The 21,008-nt window shown below is 38.9% G+C and overlaps 1 protein-coding gene across 1 annotated transcript in view; it reads right to left on the bottom strand.

Annotated features, from left to right (window-relative positions):
- LOC125481632 (transducin-like enhancer protein 1) overlaps positions 1-21,008 on the bottom strand; it is a 39,116-nt gene that overhangs the window by 9,097 nt on the left and 9,011 nt on the right. The window contains exon 3 of the mRNA XM_048593451.1: positions 214-333. Within this exon, the coding sequence (XP_048449408.1) occupies positions 214-333 (120 nt within the window). The remainder of the gene's footprint in view (positions 1-213; positions 334-21,008) is intronic.

Raw genomic sequence — 21,008 nt, 5'->3', positions numbered from 1 at the left:
TGAACAGCTTTATAATTCTAGAAAATTCACAATTAAGTAACTCAGCAAACTTCTCACTTGTAACACATAAATCATATTTGTTTGAATGCTTTATTTCATCATAGATATTTTGTTAAATATTAGCAAGGTTTCACATTTTGTGCTAAATATGGCTAGGTTCTGCATTTGAAGGTAAGTCTGCATTCTTCCGAAGCCTTGACTGTATGCACTTACATAGTGGCTCACGGTGTCCTTATCATCAACCTTCCTCTTTTTCACATCATTAGAATAATCAGGTCCATTCCTGCGCTTATCAGTGCCTCGCAGACTATCAGGTACCAACAGGGAATTGCTCTGTGAAGACATAATAGCTGCTTTAAAACTAAAATTCCTTTCAATTTCCCTATACAATCCTATGAATGGTTATGATATTCAAAACAAATATATAGTATTTACAAAATATTTATATTTACAATAGTATTTATAGTATTGTCCATTGCCCTTAGCAATTTACCAAATGAAAGTATTAAAGAAGGATATTTGTTTAAAAATGGACATATTGCCTCACTCTTATTGAACCACCAAGACTACATTTTAAAATGCTTAAACTGCACCGCATACTGCTGACAAAATACTCACGGGTAACAAGCATTTAACATTACTCATTAATTAAAATTTTACTACCTAAGCCCATAAAGTCTGACAGCTTATTTGCAGTAGATTCTTGCCAAACACCAACTATTGAGGGGATTTTTAATTTAAGTCTGTAGTTATATTGCCACTTTCCACTTCATAATAATGCAGACGTGGCGGTACAAATTGAGAACCAGCTGACTAATTAAAGTCGAAGTGATAGTCCCAGCAGTGGGATTTGAAATCAGACTTTCAATTTGCAGGTGTACAGCAAGGCATTAAATTGACGTACATAATGATGCAATGCCATCAGCACTGGAAGAAACAAATCTAAGTGACAACGTAACTTCAATCTATTTACTCAGTTTAGCATGGAAAAAAAAGATTCTCAGAACAGTGCATGCAATAAAAACTGCAGCCAAAATGTCTTCCCTGCAACAACAAAACGCAATGTAATAGCTGCCTTATAATGATCTGGTATTAATTGAAAGTCCTGCAGCCTTCCAAGTGTGAGAAGCTCCAAGTTTACAGTTTGAAATCTAGCTCCTTTGCCCTGGCAGCAGACTCTGAAACTTAAAAAAGCTGGGTTTATTAGTCAGCTCTAGAATAAGTAAGCCAAGCTTAGCTATACAAGCATTCCATGCTGCAGTCATTCAACTTGAATTGAAACATACCTAAAAATAGTTTGGAGAACACAAAGATATTCAAGAGAACTGTTTACAATCAAGCCAACATTAAACTTTAATGTCATTTTCTCTGTATTGGTCAAAGGCATTTTACGTCTATCCGTCGACATAGCAATTTGAATGGTTACATGCTTCAATTTAATACACCCAGTTCCAATCTACATTCCAAGCAACAATGAGCCATTTGAAGAAGTCAGTTGGATTAGCATATTTAAGGGGCAATTTACTCAGAATAAAACATGCAAAAACCACCCTAAATGCTCGGATAGCTATAATTTCAGGAAATTAAAACAAAAGCATGATGTGGAGTCACGTGACATTTACTCTGAAATGTACAGAGTTCTTAGTTCCCCTTTTGTTTCTTGACTTCACTGGGTCAGTAAATGTAATAGAAATTCATTAGTTGAAAAGAACAAGGTTCTCACCAACATGTGTGATAACAATCCTTAAATGCCAGACTCATGAAAGGAAATTAAAGCTTTCCTTTAACATATAAAGCTACCAGTACAATTTTTCAGCGCAGCTAAAGAATAATATAGAGTTACAAGCACAAGAAACAAGATTGTCTAACATCTCAAGCCTCATTTTGTCAACTTCAAAAACCTTCCATCTGCTTCAGCAAATTCTTCTCCGAGGCTAATGCTAAGCTGCCTATTATTGCTGGTCAGTCAAGCTAAAGAGTAGTCAGAGGTCTCGCGTAAATTGTACAAAACCTCAATGAAATTTAATCCAGTGTAACCTCCCATGTAACCTTTACTACTGGTTTCTAGCCAAAAGGCAGAGTCTTCTGGAATCTTGACAACATTTCATTTCCAGTGGTTAGTCTTCATATTGTGCTTTTAAAACTTGACTAAACAATCAATATGATATTGGTCATGAACTTCAGCAACCCAGAGAATCGTCTGTCCACCCTCCCCACATAAACAAAAGGATAACTCATTTGAATTTATACAATGCAAATGCTGGTCTTTGTTTATTTCATGGAATTTATACAGAATAATTGATGACTGGGAGCAATTGTGTTGTATTAGTCTAATCGAGGGGTTATAACAATGCCCTGAACCACAAGATTGAAGCTTCAATGGTTTTGAACTGTCATCTGAATCAAATTATTACATTTCTGCTTTGAAATCATTCCAGGGCTTTTATTAAAAAAAATTACAGGGAGGTTTTGTTCAGTTTTTTTTGTGTTGACAGCATCTGACTTGGTTGGCAGATGTTGACTGCCAATACATTTACCCTCACTGAAGCCTGATGACACTTACTGAAAGATTAACATTTGTGACAATACTGCTAGTGTGGAATAATATGCTGTTAAGAATTGGCAAGTTCTATGGCCAGTATTTATAATTTACCAACTGGAGCTGAAAGAACCCTGGATAAGAAACCCTGATGGTAATATTCTATAGACCATCTCAAGGGGAAATGGAAGAGGAAGTGCTGTGTTTAAATGCACATTACAATTATCTTTACTCCAAATGATCACAGCCCTCTATTCCTAATGTAATACAGTTACTGGACCTTAAAATGTAACAAAATAGTTCATCTGGGGCAAAACAAGAATGTGCTTTTGATGCAGCCCACAGATTCACCTTTTAACCATTTTAGTATATAAAAAGTTTATTAAATGCTCTGGCATTTTATAGCATTTATGGCTTAGTACTTTATGAAGGCTGCTTTAGGCCTATTTTGTTAATGTAACAACTTTGACCTTAGGATTAAACAAGATTTAAAGACCAGTTTGTAAAATTCCCTCCAGTCTATCAAAATCATGCAGCTGTGACAGGTTTTGACTGCAACATCAACCTAATCTCCACAACCAGACATCTTCTCATTTCATGCTAGGTCAGAGTATTTTGGGGTAGGTCGAGCAATAATCCACTAGCATTAATTCCTTTCATGATGTTAAATAGGCATAACTTCAAAATAATCACATAGCTCAGTGTCATTGAGCAAAGTACCACATAAAAGCCAGGCCATTATATTATAGCGCTAATAACCTGACAAAAGTACTTAACTTGTTTTGTTAGTGAAAAGTGAGAAATGTGGCACAAACTTTGCCTTGCACTCATGAGAATGAATACAAGAAAGCCAAATTTCAAATGTTTCTTCAACACATTAGAAATATACACTGGGCAGGAAGTTGAGGCTCATTCCATCAAAACATATTTCTTATGAAAACCTATGAAAATGTTAACACACTAAATTATATGCTCCAACTCACTTTTTACGATGATTCACGTGCAAGAACCCATTCTCTGCAAACTGAAGAAACACATTTGAGCCTTGTGCATCTTTTTTGAACTACCAAAAGCATGACAGACCTGTAGTTCCCTAATGTTTTCTCTATAGTAACACTTTCAGCCAGAGTCAATTTACCTAACAATGAACATTTTTCTCCTGTGCTATAATTTGCTGTGATTGCTAGAAATTTGGTATTCATGTTTGTCCTGATGAATGCAATATAAAAAGCTACACCAACACGTCTCTCTTTTCAGAAATATTCATGTTCTTAACTTGTCACTAAAATCCTGACATGTTCTGAAAGACAAGTAAATCTGTGAAATGCCTCCCTTTTATCAGCATGTTATGGAAAGAAACTTCAGAATGCTTCGGTGCAGAGGGATCTAGGTGTCCTTCTGCACTTATCACAGAAAATTAGTATGCAGCTACAGCAAGCAATAAGGAAGGAAAATGGAATTTTTGGCATTTATCCTCTCTTCCATCAGAAATAAATGTAGGGAAGTGTTGCTGCAACCATACAAGGCATTAGTCAGATTGCACCTGGAATACTGCATATAGTTTTGGTCCCCTTACCTGAGAAGGGATGTAGTTGTATTGCAGGCAGTTCAAAGGAGGTTCACTAGATTGATTCGAGAGATAAGGAGCTTGCGTTATGAATAGAGATTGAGCAGTTTAGGCCTATACTCTCTGGAGTTTATAAGAATGAGAGGAAATCCAATTAAAGTATATAAAATGCTGAAGGGGATTGACAAAGTAGATGTGGAAAGGATGTTTCCTCGAGTGGGGCAATCTAACCCGAGAAGTCAAAGCTTTAGAATAAAGGGTAGCAGATTTAAAACAGATGAGAGAAATTACTTCTCTCAAAGGGTTGTGAATCTGTGGAATTCAATTCTTCAAAGCGTGGTGTATGCTGAGGCATAAATTTAAGGAGGACATAGACAAATTTTTAATTGGTAATGGGTTGAGGGAAATGGAGAGCGGGCAGGAAAGTAGAACTGAGGCAGAAATGCAATCAGCCATGATCATATAGAATGGCAGAGCAGGCTTGAAGGTTTGAATTGCCTACTCCTGTTCCTAGCTCTTATGTTCTGTATTCTCTAATGTCATCATTACTTCTCAATCTCTACATAGCCTCTAATTTATCATGATGCATGTTCAATATTGATTAAGCAGAAATTTTCTTCAATTAGGCAGGAGGCAAACTAAAGCTGTAGTTTTCAGTCCCCAGCACAACTACAAACCCGGTCTCTTCCTGGCCACTGTCAGAGACCAAAACTGAAATTGGAACCCAACTTTTTAACATGAACTGAGCTTCCAACACCATAACCCCCTCTTTCATGAAGATAGCCTCCTTTCACCTCTGTAGGATTACCATTTCTGGTCCTGTGTCAGCTCATCTCCAACTAATACCCTACTCCATGTAATTGTTACCTTCAAACTCAACTATTAAATGCTCTCATGATCAGTCTTCCATCTTTCACTCTTCAATGAGCTTGAGCTCATTCAAGATGATTCTGTCCATAGCCTTACCTGCATTAGGTCATGTTCAACCATCAGCCTTGTTGCTTGCTAACCTACATCAGCTCCTACAATTTTCATCTTCATCTTAAGATCCCACCAGGGCCTCTCCCTTCTCCAACATCTTCAATTTCCACAACACTACAAAATCCACATACTCTTCTAGTTCATTTATGCATACCCCAGTCTTCACTGCTCCACCTTTGCTGTGTATGCCTTCCACTGTTTCAGCCCCCAGCTTTGGAATTCCCTTTTTAAACCTCTCCACCTCGAAGTTGCTCACAAAAAACCCCTCTGTCTAAGACTAAGCCTTAGTCTAAGACTAAGCACCTGTCTTAATATTCCTCGATGTGGTTCACTGTAAAATCTCAATTACTTTGCTGCAAACAGCTTTGGATGTTGTTTTGCTTTGCTAAATTTGCTACTTAAACATAGATTTCTTTTTATTAAGCTAGATTTCTAACCCACTCTTTAAACTAAATTTCTTCTCTCAGCAGTACAAGAATGATTTAACCATTCAAAAGGTTAGTATGTTAACAATTGAAGATTACACCAGAACAAACACATAGGATAATGAAGCTAATCCATCTTATCACAATATTTGAGAGGAACTAAATGTACATTCTTCTGAATAGCTCACATATCTGACTGAAACTCTTATCCTGCTGCTCAAACACAAAACACAAACATGTTTTTATTGCTCTCCAACCCTCAAAAAAAACTGGACTCACCTCAGCCCCAGTGTTTGCTCACTTTCCTGAAGGCACAAATTCACACTAGGACTAGGACTATACAGGCACCAGCTATCATCAAGGATTTGGCCTCAAGTAAAGCTGTGGCATGTCAATAGGCTTTCACACCATGAGGAGTATCACAATTGAATTCGACGTTTCTGTCAAATGACAAGCACTTTGTCATCATGTGCCTTATCAGACAGCCAACTATAAACTTAGCACTTCTGTAATTTGAGAAATTCACAACAAAATATTCCAGCTTCCATTGTTTACATTGTTAAGTGAGGTCTCCCAGTTTCAACATACAATTCTAATACATAAATGTGGGAAGTCAATACAGAGGTATCAGTCCTTGAAACCCAACCACAAAAATCCTAAATGCAGACACCATAAATGAACTATTCTGTGATTTCTGTCCTATTTTCCCACTCTTCTAATGGCCCAAAGGTGGCTGTGAATGCCTCTATACTTCCGCCAACTGACATAAGCTGAGTGAATCTGACCAAGGATCAAATAGTCAACCATTCCTGCACACATCCAAGTAACTCAATTTTATCAGCTCGACCTAATGGACAGTATTATTCCCCAAAATCCAAGTCGGAAAGTTGAGATTCAGCATATAACCCAAGTAGATATTTCAAAGCTGTAGAGTTAGGGTGGTACTTTGTAAAGAGTGAATCAGCTGAAGCTCCATCTGAAGATCCATTAGCACCATTCTAAGAATAGACAGTTGTCCCAGTATTCTGATCTATAATTCCCACTCAACTAGTTATATCATTACTACTCCACTGTTAACTGTTCCAATTCTGTTGAGGGCTCTCCTCTTTCTCCCGCTCTGTCCAAACCAATGTTGGGACCAATATTCTTGCTGACCTTGCAGCACTGTCTAGGTCCTGCACAGAACTTCAGATAAACAAATGACTGTACAAAAAAAAGGTTAAATAGAATCCTGTGCATGTGCATCTTTCTCCTCAGTGAGAAAAGAGGATAAAACTTTGTTGCACTGAGATCTCATTAGCAGATCTGCATACAGCAACAGCAACTAAATCTCACAAATTATGGTCAAACCTATATAACTGTCCTTTCAAATTCATGCAGGTCTTGATCAAGAATGAGGTATTAAATTTACATTAGTTAACTTGAAACAGGCATATGCAGACCAAGGTGTACAAAAAATGTTTTTCTTTTGTAACGTACTAAAAAACAGAACTTAGATTTCTGCATAGCATTTGATTGTAGAAAATAAGAGGTTATGGAGTAGGTGGTAATATATGGACAATGAAAGAAGATTGGCCAGTTGACATGAAACAGAGATTAGGCTCAAGTGGGTCATTTTCCAGTTGGCAAGAAGTAATGTGGTGTGCCATTGGGATCAATGCTAGGGCCTCAATTTTTACAATTTATATGAATGACTTGGGTAAAGAGATCGAAGGTTTGGTACTAAATTTGCGGAGAACACAAACATAGGTATGGAAATAAGTTGTAAAGAGGACATAAGAAACCTACAAATAGAGTCATGGAGTCATAGAGATGTACAACATGGAAACAAATACTTTGGTCCAACTTGTCCATGCCGACCAATATCCTGGATAAATCTAGTCCCATTTGGCAGCATTTGGTCCATATCCATCTACAACCTTCCCATTCATATGTCCATCCCGATGCCTTTTAAATATTGTAACTGTACTCGCCTCTACCACTTCCTCTGTCAGCTCATTCCATACACACACCACCCTCTGTGTGAAAAAGTTGCCCCTTAGGTCCCTTTTAAATCTTTTCCCCTCTCACCTTAAACCTACTCCCTCTAGTTTTGGACTCCCTCGCCGTGGGGAAAACACCTTGTCTATTTACCCTAGCCATGTCCCTCATGATTTTATAAACATCTTTAAGGTCACCTCTCAGCCTCCAATACTCCAGGGAAAATGGCCCCAACCTATTCAGCCTTTACTTGTAGCTCAAACCCTCCAACCCTGGCAACATCCTTGTAAATCTTTTCTGAACCCTTTTAAGTTTCACAACATCCTTCCTACAGCAGGGAGAACACAACTGCACACAGTATTCCAAAAGTGGCCTAACCATTGTCCTGTATAGCCGCAACATTACCTCCCAACTCCTACACTCCTAGGTAATCCAAGATGGAAGACGGGAAAAAACTGGTTGCTGTAAGAGCTGCTCCTTTTTTGAGGTATTTTCAGTGTTGGAGCTGACTTCCTCAAATTCTAGGAGCAGAAATTACTGCTTTATAAGCTGTTGTATTGTTTTGGAACCTTGGGAAAAAAAATGGATATAACTGAGTTTAATAAGTGGACAAAGATCTGGCAACTGCAGTATAATGTGGGAAAACTTGTTAATTTTACCAGGAAGAATAAAATTGAAGGATATTGTCCAAATGGTGAGAGATTGCAGATCTCTAAAATGCAGAGGGATCTGGATGTCCTAGTGCACGAATCGCAAAAGGTTAAATCACAGATAGAGCAATTAATTAGGAAAACTAATAGAATATTATTGATTATGACAAGCAGAATTGAATATAAAAGTGAAAGGCTATGTTTCAGCTATACAGGATATTGGTTAGATTGGATCTAGAATATTTTGTACTGTATTGGTCTCCTTACAAGTATGGCTGTAAATATTTTGAAAGCAGTTCAGAAAAGGTTCAGTAGACTAATACCTGGAATGGGCAGGACAAAATGAGCAAATCCTTTGCCAATCAGACTGCAGAGCTCTGAAAATAACAGCAGAGAGATGGAGAAGGGTGGGATGAAGCCAATGTTAAAATAGGTATAGAAAAAGAAATAGATAGACTAGAATGAGAGAAAACTATGAAAGGAAACAAAATGGGTAAGTAAAATGTTAAACATAAAGTAAACATAAATCCTTGATTTTTAAAATCTCCAACAATTAAACCTAAAGGAACAAGTCTCTACATTTACAATGGATAATTTTTAGCGCCAAATGTGTTTTAACTGCTTCTAGTCAAGCTATCATTTATTTGTAGTATACTTAGATTGGAAGGAATGAAATTTAATAATATCCTGTGGTGAGTAGTTCATATGTACCATCCAAAAACAGTAACCTCATATTATCCAGTATGTTTCAACAGTGAGACAGATAGCATAATACCACTTTCAAGAACCTAATGCAGCACAGTACATCTGGGATATCACCTTTTGAATATTTGTATTTAACTGTACATCTGAGTGGCTATACCAGTTGTACATAAATGAAGGTGTGCACCACTAGCCTCACTGTCAGTTTGACATCAAATTATGCTCCAATAAATAGCATACTGGTTCTGATGAATAAATTCATTTGCTAAATACTCAAATATAAAACTGTCACTGCATCAGCCATAATCTAACTGAATAATCTAATTGAATACCAAACACTAACCAAGGGAAGATTGAAAGGAGCATTTTCTACAATCCTTAGACTGGAACTAGATAAGCACTCTCCTCTAAATTAGATAGATTGAAAAAGAACTAGAATTGGCCTTATAAATCCCTCTGTTTCTCTCCATATATTTCAAGATGCTTCAAGAAGCAACTGACTTCAAAAAATGGTTTTTAGCTTATTCTACGCCTCTTACACTTTCTTATGGTAGTGCTACCATTTAGTCCAAGTATTCTCAATGGCCCTTTGTTTGAGGTAAATACATCAAAATAATAATCTATCTTGCTTTTTACATCTGACTTGTATATCATTTATAATTGCAAAAAATTTGAAGGAAATAAATATCAAAAACTATTCTAAAAAATTGATTCTACTATGATGTGCCATCCGAAATGCCAAATGAATTAAATAAGGATCACAATTTGAAGCTTTTCAAAATTTCTCCTATTTGGCTTCTATTGCTTTCTTAAAGATTAATGTTTATGGCTGCAAAATTCCTCCCTTCAAAGCTTAAAACTTGTGTTGTATTACAAAATACATTATTCTCATCCATGATTGTAGAATCTAAATGGCAAGGCATTGCACATCGAAGTTCCAATCTTAGCCTTGCCTCAATGGTTAATATATTCTTTATTTATTTCAAAAGTTCAAATTTTCTCAAAGTTAGGGAACTGAGGAGGGGAGCCTTTGCTGGATGCCTCCAACTGCAGCAAGTTACACTGGTTCTATCATGTTGGCTCTTGCAATGCCATGCAGACAACCCTGCACCATACAAGGAACTGCTGTTTTGTAGAACATACAATACAAACTTCAGAACAGAACAAGGGCAAGGGCAGCAGATTATGAACACCACCATTTGCAAATTCTCCTCCAAGTCACACACCATGCTGACACGAAATTATATCATCATTCCTTCGCTGTCATAGCTCAAAATCCTGGAACATCCTCCCTAATAGCACTGTGGGTCTATCCACACTCCAAGAATTGCAGTGATTCAACAGGTACCTTCTCAAGAGCAATAAATCTTGCCTGTTCAGTGACGCCCACATCCCATAAATGAATATTTTAAAAAGTCACACAAGTACTTCTGTGATATAACTGTATTAAAGAACATATGCCTTATTGAAAGACTATTGCAGGCAAATACAAAATGTTTTTGAACAGTATCTTATCATGATCTCAACATAAAAGGTGGGTCTTAGCTATTACGGACACACCTCTGTAGAGAATTTGAAACTGTCTAATAACCTAAACCATCTGAACCCAATGGCTAGATAAAGGCAAAAAGAGGAGAGAAAAAGACTTCATTCACTCTGGGTACAATGTTAAAAAAAAAATCGATCCAAAAAACAAGAGTCGTTGACGTACTGTAAGATCATTAAGTTCATTTACAGATAACAGTTAATGAAGGTTACTTCATTATTTAGCAATAACAAGATATTTTGCTGTGTAATGCAGACAGCAGACTTTTGCCAAACACCACTACATATTGCATTAAATATTGCTTCGATTCTGTTAAAGTTTACAAAATGCAATCCTTTAAAAGTAACTCAATGTTTCTATTACTAAATTACTCATGCAAAATAAAAACTTATTCTTTCATAACTATTACTTAAAAAGGATTTTAATGCTTAACATAGCATTACTTCCTGTCATTGTGAATTGTGTGATGTGAAGCCTACATAATGGCTAATCTGGACCCTCAAGCTGACTCTCCTGCCAACAGAATTCAAAAGAAAAACCTCAAGTGGCAAACGCAAATCATCTTTTGAAAAGAAAACCCAATCGTGCATCACAATCAAGATGGCAGGCTCCCTAATGTGAATATAATGCCTATTATTCAGATATGTTTCCTCAGCTGCCACACCAATTCTCCTGGGACCAATACTTCCCAGGCTGTAAGAAATAAAGGAAGCATGTCTGAAAAACAGACCTGAAGCCCATGACAACTCATTTATCCTCACTAGCCTAACTCAAGCATAATGTGGGTAATGCACGAATAAGCTCATAGTGTTGATAAATAACTTGGTGTGCTGCACATTTAAACAATTAGATAGTCATTAAGCTCCAAATAATATTATGTGATAATTCTATGCTGCACCTGGTGCAAATTATGACATTTTAATTCACCTACACACTCATTATGACACGCTTTATGCATGTGTGGCTAACTGCATCTTAATGAAAGAAACATAATATGGGAAAGAACAAAATATGTTCAAGCGTTAAAAGCATGTAATTTTCAAAGATGATCTTGATACACATGAGAGCAATTAGGACAGTACAAAGCAAGCTAAAGATTTTCACTGGCAGATCATGCCCATATTACAGTATGAAGCTGTGAAAATTTGTTAGAGATAGCAGGAACTGCAGATGCTGGAGAATCTGAGATAACAAGGTGTAGAGCTGGATGAACACAACAGGCCAAGCAGCATCAGAGGAGCAGGAAGGCTGACATTTCGGGCCTAGATCCTTCTTCAGAAAATTTGTCAGAGGCTTTTTTTTTAAAAAGAGTAGCTTCTGTAAAATGCCATAGATAATTTGTTATACTGGCACAAAACAACAGAATGTAAAAACCAGTGTAAAATAAATTTCTTTTAGTACACAGCATATCTAAGCTATGTTCCATTTTTTTCTGAAATGGCAGTGGACTATCCACTGGGCAGAAAAGTGAGTCATGCTATAAAGAAGCACTCGGGTAAAATTGCTTCAGGCACTTGTTCAGGCACAGATGATTTGCATGTTTGAAGTGTGAAACTTATTACCTGGGTATAATTAATCCCCAAATTGATCCCCGTGTCATTTTTGAATTGAAAAGGTGAGCAACAAGCACAGTACATACTTATATGTGGGATCTGACTTAACTGGAGTGGGGCAGAAGAGAATGTTCCTGTCACTGTTAAAAGAAAGGCTCGTGTTCATTACAGGCATCTGGAATTCAGGACTTGAGAAAACAGCAGAAAAGGAGAAGCTCTCCAGCCTCCCTTGCTTTTGGATGCTTCCTTGAAGCTATAATTGGATGAATTTGGCAGTAATAGCATTAGAAAAATCTTTAGTCACACCCTTGAGGATAGTATCCTAGGCCCAACTCTATCAATAGGGGCAGCATGGTGGCTCAGCGAATAGCACTGCTGCCTCAGAGCACCAAGGACTTGGGTTTAGTTCTACTCTCAGGCAGTTGTCTTTGTAGAGTTTGCACATTCTCCCCTTGTCTGCCATGGTTTCCTCCGGGTGCTCTGGTTTCCTCCCACACTACAAAAGTGTGCAAGTCAGATGGCTTGGCCATGCTCGATTGCCCATAGTGTCCAGGGATGTGCAGGCTAGGTAGGTTAGCCATGGGAAAAGCAGAGTTACAGGGAGAGGGTCGGGGGTGGGTCTGGATGGGATGCTCTTCAGAGGGTTGGTGCAGACTCAGTTAGCCGAATGACAGTATAGGAATTCTATGATTTTATGACCTTCCCACTTTTATATAGGCAAAAGATGGCTCTTTTACTGATGACAATTTCTCAAATAAGCAAGCAGTCTAAGCTCACGTCCAAGTTTAAACTGCTAAGTGAAAAGTAAAATTCCTTCACTTAAGTGACAGAGAAGGGCCATCTTAAATGAGAGATCCTAACCACCTCCCTGTGATATTTAATTACATGAGGAATTTGGAATTGCTAACGATTAACATCTTGAGCATCAGCACTTACCAGATATTTAAATGTACCTGTTACACAACCACATAGAGAATATCAGAGGTCCTATCTTCTTAAAGCCTCTCCAAAATAAGCCAAATGTGAAGGGATACTTTCCATTTGCCTGAGTGGATGCAACTTAAACAACATCTAAAAAGCACTACACCATTCAGGACAAAGCATTCCATTTGATCAGCACTCAACTGTCATCAATGCTCTATGGCAGCAGTGTGTACCATCTATAAGATGCACCTGTACCAGCAATTTCCAAGGCATGTTTGACAGCACCTTTAAAGCCAGTCATCCTAGAAAGTCAAGGACCACAGATGCAGAGAAAATCATCACTTACCACGTCCCCTTCTAGTTCACATATAATCCTGACCTAGAAATAAATTATCATTCCTTCTTTAATGATGCGGAAAAAAAAAAGCAACTGCCTACTTAACATCACTGCGCAAACTCTTACACCAGGTGGATTGCAGAAGTCAAACAAATCAACTCTCCACCACCTTCTCAAGGGCAATAAGGGATGGACAAAAAGTCCCGGCCTTGTCATCCAAGCTCAGATCCTGTGAGCAAATAAAAACAAGAACAGGGAAGCACAGGAGGACTGTGAGTGTTAATCCATGTCATAAGTCTAAAGACAATTCAAATGGATATCATAAGCATTGGGCACCTTAAAATAAAACATGAAAGGTATGTCCCACGGGGGTTTTGGTCAGCCAATCCCATGTCTTACTCCACTCAAATATCATTCTCCATCACTATGAGGTGGTGACGTAGTGGTAATGGTATCAATGGTACCGCAGAACTCCAAGCTAATGTTATGGGACATGGATTTGAAACCTGCCAACCTGTAGCTGGAGGAGGAAAGCCCAACACTTCAGTGAAAAAAAAAGGCTGAGGTATTTACATCCATCTTCAGCCAGGATTGTCAAATGGATGATCCATCTCAACCTTTTCTCAAAATTTCCAGTATTACAGATGCCAGTCTTCAGCCAATTCAATTCACTCCATATGATATCAAGAAACAGCTGAAGTAACTGCATAGACCATTGGTCCTGACAACTTTCCTGCAATGCTGTCAAAGACTTGAGCTCCAGAATTAGTCATGTTCCGAGCCAAGCTGATCCAGCATATCAACAATACTGGTATCTATCCAACAAAATGAAAAAATGGCTGGTATGTCCAATCCACAAAAAGCAGAACAGATCCAACACTAACTGAAAATCATCAGCAAGTGATGGAAGGGCTTGTCGACAGTGTTAGCAGCAGCATTCCCAAAAAGAATAACGGTTTACTAACATTCCATTTGGGCTCCACGGGGGTCACTGAGCTCCTGACCACATTACCAACTTGGCCCAAACATCGTCAAAGGAGCTGAGCTACAGAGATGAGGTGAGAATGACTGTTGTTTACATCGTGGCAGCACTTGACTGATTGTGGCATCAGGGAGTCCTAGCAAAACTGAAAATCAGTGGGAAGCTCGGGGAAAAGTCTCCATTGTTTGAAGTCCTACCTAGTAAAAATAAATGGTTGCAATTGTTGCAGGTCAATTATTTCAGCTCCAGGGTCCAACTAAGTTAAGCTACTTGATTAGCATCCCAACCACTACAATTCAACATTTAGTTCCTACAGTACTGACCTACAGTAGTAGCTTTACCTACTATACAAGATGTGCTGCAGAAACTCAACAAAGCTCCTTTGAATGCACTTTACTAATCCACGACTATTTAGAAGAACAAAAGCAGCAGAAACACAGGAACATCATCTGCAGGTTCCCCTACAAGTCACTCATCAGCTGAACTTAGAACTATGTCTCCATTCATTCTCTGCCAACGCGTCAAAATCCTGGAACTCCCTTCCTAACAGCACTGAGTGTCCCTACACACTAAGATGGCAGAAATTCATGAAGGCATCTCACTAGGCATGAGCAATAAATGCTGGCCTAGCCAGTGACATCAATAGCCCATGAATGAATGAAAAAAAACCTTGAGTACCTTGATCTTAAGGCTTTTACTTAATCTTGGGATGTGAACATTACTGGCAAGACAGACATATATTACTTGTCTAATTTCCTTTCTTGAACCACTATCATTCTTATGAAGTAGGTACACTCAGAGAGCTCACAGGCAGGGAATTCAGAATTTTAGTTGAGCAACAATGAAGGAACAACAATAGTATTCCAAGTCAGAGTGGTTTGTGGCTTGGTGTAGAACTTGCAGATGATGTTGTCCCCAAGTGCCTGCTGTTTATGTTCTTCAAGGTGGTGTATGTGACCGATTTGAATGGAACTGTTAAAACAGTCTTGGTGAATTGCTGCATTGCATTTTGTAGATGGTACTCAATGCTGCTACTTTGCACTGGTAGTGGAGAGAATGAATGCATAAGGTGATGACAGGTATATCAGTTAAATAAGCAGAGTGTGCGCCTTGGATATTGTCAAATTTAGCTTGTTGTTGGAGCCGCAGTCAATCTCCCAAGTGGAGAGTATTCTCTCACGTTCTTGTCGAACAGGATTTAGGGATTCAGATGGCAAATCATGCATTGCAGAATTCCCAGTCTCCAATCTGGATATTTTCTACTCAAATTGTATAAGAGATGTTACTTACATACCTCTGGAGTAGGTGTGGTTTGAATCTAGGTCTCTTGGCCCTGAGATAGGGATATGTCCACTACATCACAAGTGCTCCTCCAGTCTTTGATCTAATCTTCTTGTCATTATTTATATTCCATGTCAATTTTCTGAACAATGATAAATAGGATGCTTATGGTAATCCTTTGCCTTTCAGTTCAACCACCTGAAAACATTCTAGGGTGGACAAGGTACAGAATTTGGAATGACAGACCATGAGGATCTTGAGCAGATTGACATGAGGAGTGTGGAAGAATTGGAGGTTTTGGCCAGAGAACTTGAGGACAGCTCATGTGGGTCCACTTTTCAAGAAGACTAGTAGCAATAAACCAGAGAATTACAGAACAGTGAGTCTCACATCAGGGTACGGAAACAATTGGAGAAAATTCTGAAGGGCAGAATTAATCTTCACTTGGAAGAGCAAGGTTTGACCAAGGATAGTCAACATGGCTTTGTCAGAAGAAGGTCATCCCTAACAAATCTGATTGAATTTCTCAAGGACGTGACCAGGTGCATAGATGAGCTTGATTAGTTTTATGGATTTCAACAAAGCCTTTGACAAGGTCCTATACGGGAGACTAATAGAAGTACAAGGGATCCAGGGCAACTTGGATTCAAAATTGGCATAGTGGTAGGGGACAAAAGGTGGAGGCAGAAAGCTGTGTCATTGGAAGCCATTGTCTAGTGGCATCCCATAAGGATCAGTGCTGGGTTCGTTATTGTTTGTGATATGGATAAACAATATAGAATGTAGGAGGGATGATAGTCGGTTTTGTGGATGACACAAAGATTGTCAACTTCCTGGCCAATGAGGATGTAAATGGATTTATCAGAGGTGGAGATGAATTGCAGATAGAATTTAATCCTGATAACTGAGAGGTGATACACTTTGGAAGAAGTAACAAAACAAGGGAATACTCAATGAATGGCAGGACACTCACAAGCTCAGAGGAAAAGAGGGATCTTGGGCTGCTTATCCACAGATCTCTGAAAACCGTTGGATAGGTTAATAGGGTAGTTAAGAAGGCATATGGAGACTTGCCATTATCAGTCGTCAAGACAAGGGAGGTCATGTTGGAACTGTACACAACGTTGATTAAGCCACCAGCTGGAGTACCAAATGCAGTTATGTTCACTGCACTATAGGTTAGACGTGATTGCATTGGAGAGAGTGCAGAGGAGATTCACCAGGATGTTACCTGGAGTGAAGCTGTGAGTGGAGGCTCATGTTGTTTTCTTGGAGCACAGAAGGCTGAGAAGTGACCTGATTAAGGTGTATAAGATTATGAGGGGCACGGACAACTTGGATAGAAAGCAGCTCCTCCCCTTAAGTTGAAGGGGCGATAACAAGTGGGCATAATCTGAAGATGAAAGTTAGGTGGCTTTGAGGAAAAAATATTTTCATTCAAAAAGAGTGGTGGGAATCTGGAATGCACTGCCTGAAAAGGTAGTTCAAGTAGTAAGCCTCAACCTTTAAGAACGTACTTGGATGAGCACTTGAAATGTCATAACATTAAAAGTCTATGCATCAATTGCTGGAAAGTGGAACTAGTGTAGATTTATAGTTTTGTCAGCACAGATTTGATGAGCCGACAGGCCCCAAATGTATGGTATGATTCTATTAAATGTCATTCAATTATAACTTCACAAGCAGCTCAGAAATGGTCACCTTGTGTACTTTTAGAGGGTTAGTTAAAAGAGTCCACACTTGGAGTTTCACCATGCACCAGGAGCAACATCAGGGGAAAGGAAATCACTGACTGAAGGGAGAATGCATGTGGAGCTGGCATACCCTAAGTGCACCCTGTAAAGTACAAATCAAGATTTCCAGGGTCCATCCAACAGACAAAGGCCAATAGTTGTACACAATGGACCTTTTAAGTGCACTCCTGTTCCAGCTAGCCAACTTATTAGGGGTCCAACTCCAATTTATCGCGTTTTCCATAGCATCAAGACAATTTAGTCAAATCATGGAACAAATGATAATATCTGACTGTCAGCAAAATAGTTGCCCCCCTCCCCCCCTATTTTTAATCTTTTATTATCTGATAAAGAGAAATGTTTGAAGAAGGTTACAACACAAACTATTTCAATGCTCCATTGGCTTTTCTCCACGTCTGCACACAGCAATATCCTGAAGATTGATGTTCAATTAATAGAGACTCTGGGCCAATCCCAAGAGAATTGTCATCCCCAGCTGGGCCATACTGCCTCAACCAACACCAAGAAACTGTGGTCATCAGCCAGATGTACAGACAGAATTGTTTGTAATAGCGAACCTCAAGTATCCACAATGGAAGCAGTACTCCACCTCCAGTCAGGTTGGTTGAATTTTACATGTTTAAAATAACCAGTTAGACAATTAGAGAAAGATATTTTTGGGAGTTAGTAAACTTCTCTTGGACTGCTGTCAGTCTTTACAGGGTTAACAAAATAATAGCACCACCCATTAGATTGCATTGTTTAACAGTATTTCGATGGATGGTGTGAGGACAGGATGAGATCTGAAAAGGGACTATTAGTGCAAGGCAGGCATAGGTTTCTTTAATAAGTTGTTCCCATAGCATTTTGGAGGTCACAATATTGTTGAACATTGTATTTCCACTATACCCACCATTTTCTCATCCCTTTCTTGATGTTTCTTCTCCAGAATTGTTTCCCAGGCTAGTTCCAATGCTTATGAAGTTGTACCATTCTGGAATATACTTCATACATTCAGAGCCATGCAGACAATGGATCTGTGTTTTATAAAAGCAATTATCCATTCCATTACAGTTCTGTTGTCACAAGGTCACAATGAAATCAGCACTCCACGTCTGTGTCTAGGTTCCTGACAGAATTCATGTGTCAGGAAGTAAGGACGCATTGTTTGTCCTCAGAAAACCAGTTTGATACCCGCCAGTGTAGTGGTTGAGCAGGTTACTGAAAGAAGATAAAGCAGCACGGCTGCTTCCAGCAAGTCAGGCACAGATCTGCAAGAAAATAAATATTTGGAGTGCAAGAGTAATTAAGTCTTTCTTAAACTATATACAGGCTTAGTGAGAGAGGACATTAAAATTAGAAGCAGTAGGCTCTATAGTTCCTTGAACATGTTTGTCATTCAATAAAACTATAGCTGCTCTTTGACCTCAATTCCATTTTCTCATCTGATGTTCATATTTGTTGATTCCTCCAAGGTTTACCAATCTCTCAGCCTTGAATATACTCAAACGTTAAATTACTCTACCCCAGAGGGCTGTGGATGCTTGAAAATTCACAAACAGGAAACAAAGAAATTCTTCTTGGCACAGGCATAAACACGCAACCCCTTATTCCGAGATTATACCATAAGAAATTGGAAGAGAAGTAGGTCATTCAGTCCCTAGGGCCTTCTCTCCTATTCAATAGGATCATGGCTGATCCAACAGTCTTCACATCCACTTTCCTTTAACCATCAATTACCCTGCTGATCAAGAATCCATCTATCCATCCATCTCAGCCTCAGTGTACTCTCCAGTTCCAGCCTCTACAAGAGGAGGAAACAACCTCGCAGCATCTACCTGTCAAGCCCTCTTAGAATCTTCTGTGTTTCAATGAGATCACCTCTAAATTCTCCTAAACTCCACAGAATGTAGTTCCAATCTACTCAAGCAATCCTGAGATGAGAGGATTGTTCTATGACAAATCAATTTAGATAGTCTATTTCTTAAACCCATTTATGCTGTTTGCACCATTGATTTTCACTGGCAAATTACAGTATAACTTAAGATAAATAAAATATTTAAAAAGGGAATACTACAAACATTTTAGAAAGGAGATCACAATGTGAAATTCATTGTTTCAGACTCTCGAATAGAAGTAACTTCACAGTTAAATGAACAGCACTGTTATGGGGATACTGGCATAGTGGTAATTTTACACAAGTAGGAACCCAGAGGCTCAAATTAAGGCTGTACATAGAAACACAGAATGTAGGGGCAGGAGGAGGCCTTTCGGCCCTTCAAGCTTTCTCTGGCATTCTTCGTGATCATGGCTGATCTCTGGGAAAAGGGGTTCCTATTCCACCACCCTACCTACCAGAATTTAAATTTAATTAATAAATTTGGAACTAAAAGCTAGACACAGTAAAGGTGACCATGCCACTGATGAACTGCCATTAAAATCTGTCGTGCTCACTAATGACAATCAGGGAATGATATTTGCTACATTTATCTAGCCTGGTATTCTTCCGACTCCAGGCCCAAACAGTATGGTTGACACTTAACCGAAATGGCCTAACAAGCCACCCAGTTGTATCCAAAACCAACAGGAATGGCAATAAATGCTAGCCCAGCCAGTGCTGCCCACACTCGCAAATAATTGTTTTTTGAAATAAAGTCACGGCTGGCCAAGACCAGAAGGACACAGGCTGTTTGACGAAGGAGTAGAGGAAACCAACTAGGGGGGAATAAATTAACTTGGCTTTGCACTTACTAATCTACCTGTCACAATTGCTTCAGCTCATGAAAGAATTGGCAAGAATGACCACTCCACAGCCCTTGTGGAAACAAAGTCTCACTTTCACTCTTGTCGTAAGAAGCATGCTAAACGAGAAAGATTTTGATTAGTGCAAGCAACTCAAAATTGGCCATCCAATGGGCTAACAGCAGCAAAATTATATTCAACTACAACCTGTAACTTCAAGACCAGGAATCTCTTTCTGTCTAATATCACTATCAAGCTATGGGATCAAACCTGGCTCAATGAAAAATTCAGCAGGGCATGCCAGGAGTAGCACTAGGGACATAGGTAAAAATGAGGTGACATCGAACCACTTGCGAGCCAAACGGAATTAGTGAGCAGAAAACAGAGCAAAGCAATTTCACAAGATCATATCAGATCCCATTCAAGCTCTGCAACCCTTGCATTTACAATTTTAAATAGTATAGGTCAATTAAATAACTGCACGAGGATTCTCCACAAACAAACCATCCTCAACATTGGGGAAAGCCCAGCACATTGGTGCAAAAGATGAGGCTGAAGCATTTGCAACCTTCTTCAGGTAGAAGTGCCAAGTACATGATCCTTTTCAGCATCATCCTGGAGGTCCCCGGCATCACAGAGGTCAGTTTTCAGTGAATTTAATTCACTCCATATGATAAAGAAATTGCAAAAGACATTGAATCTCACAGGGAAACAGACCCCAACAGCATCCTGGTAGTAAAACTGAAGTCGTGTGCTCTAGAACTAGCTGTGCCATGTCACTTTGGCCACAATGCTTAAAATTGCACAGTTATGCAATGCACAATTCGGGCAACAAATCCAATCCAGCCAATTATCCATCCATCGACCCTCAATTATCAGCAAAGCGTTGGTGACAACATTATCAAGCTGCACCTTCACAGTGATAACCTGCTTACTGAAGATCTGCCAGGGGCACTAGCTCTCGATCTCATTACAGCCTTGGACTAAACTTGGTCAAAGAGGTGAATGCAAGAGGGGAGGCGAGAGAATGATTGCCCTTGACTTTCAGACCATATTTGTCAGAATG

The sequence above is a fragment of the Rhincodon typus genome, chromosome 3 (genome assembly GCF_021869965.1).
Source record: "Rhincodon typus isolate 14 chromosome 3, sRhiTyp1.1, whole genome shotgun sequence".
Taxonomy (NCBI): domain Eukaryota; kingdom Metazoa; phylum Chordata; class Chondrichthyes; order Orectolobiformes; family Rhincodontidae; genus Rhincodon; species Rhincodon typus.
Note: the sequence above shows the minus strand (reverse complement) of the source record. Positions and strands in the feature narration are given on the sequence as shown.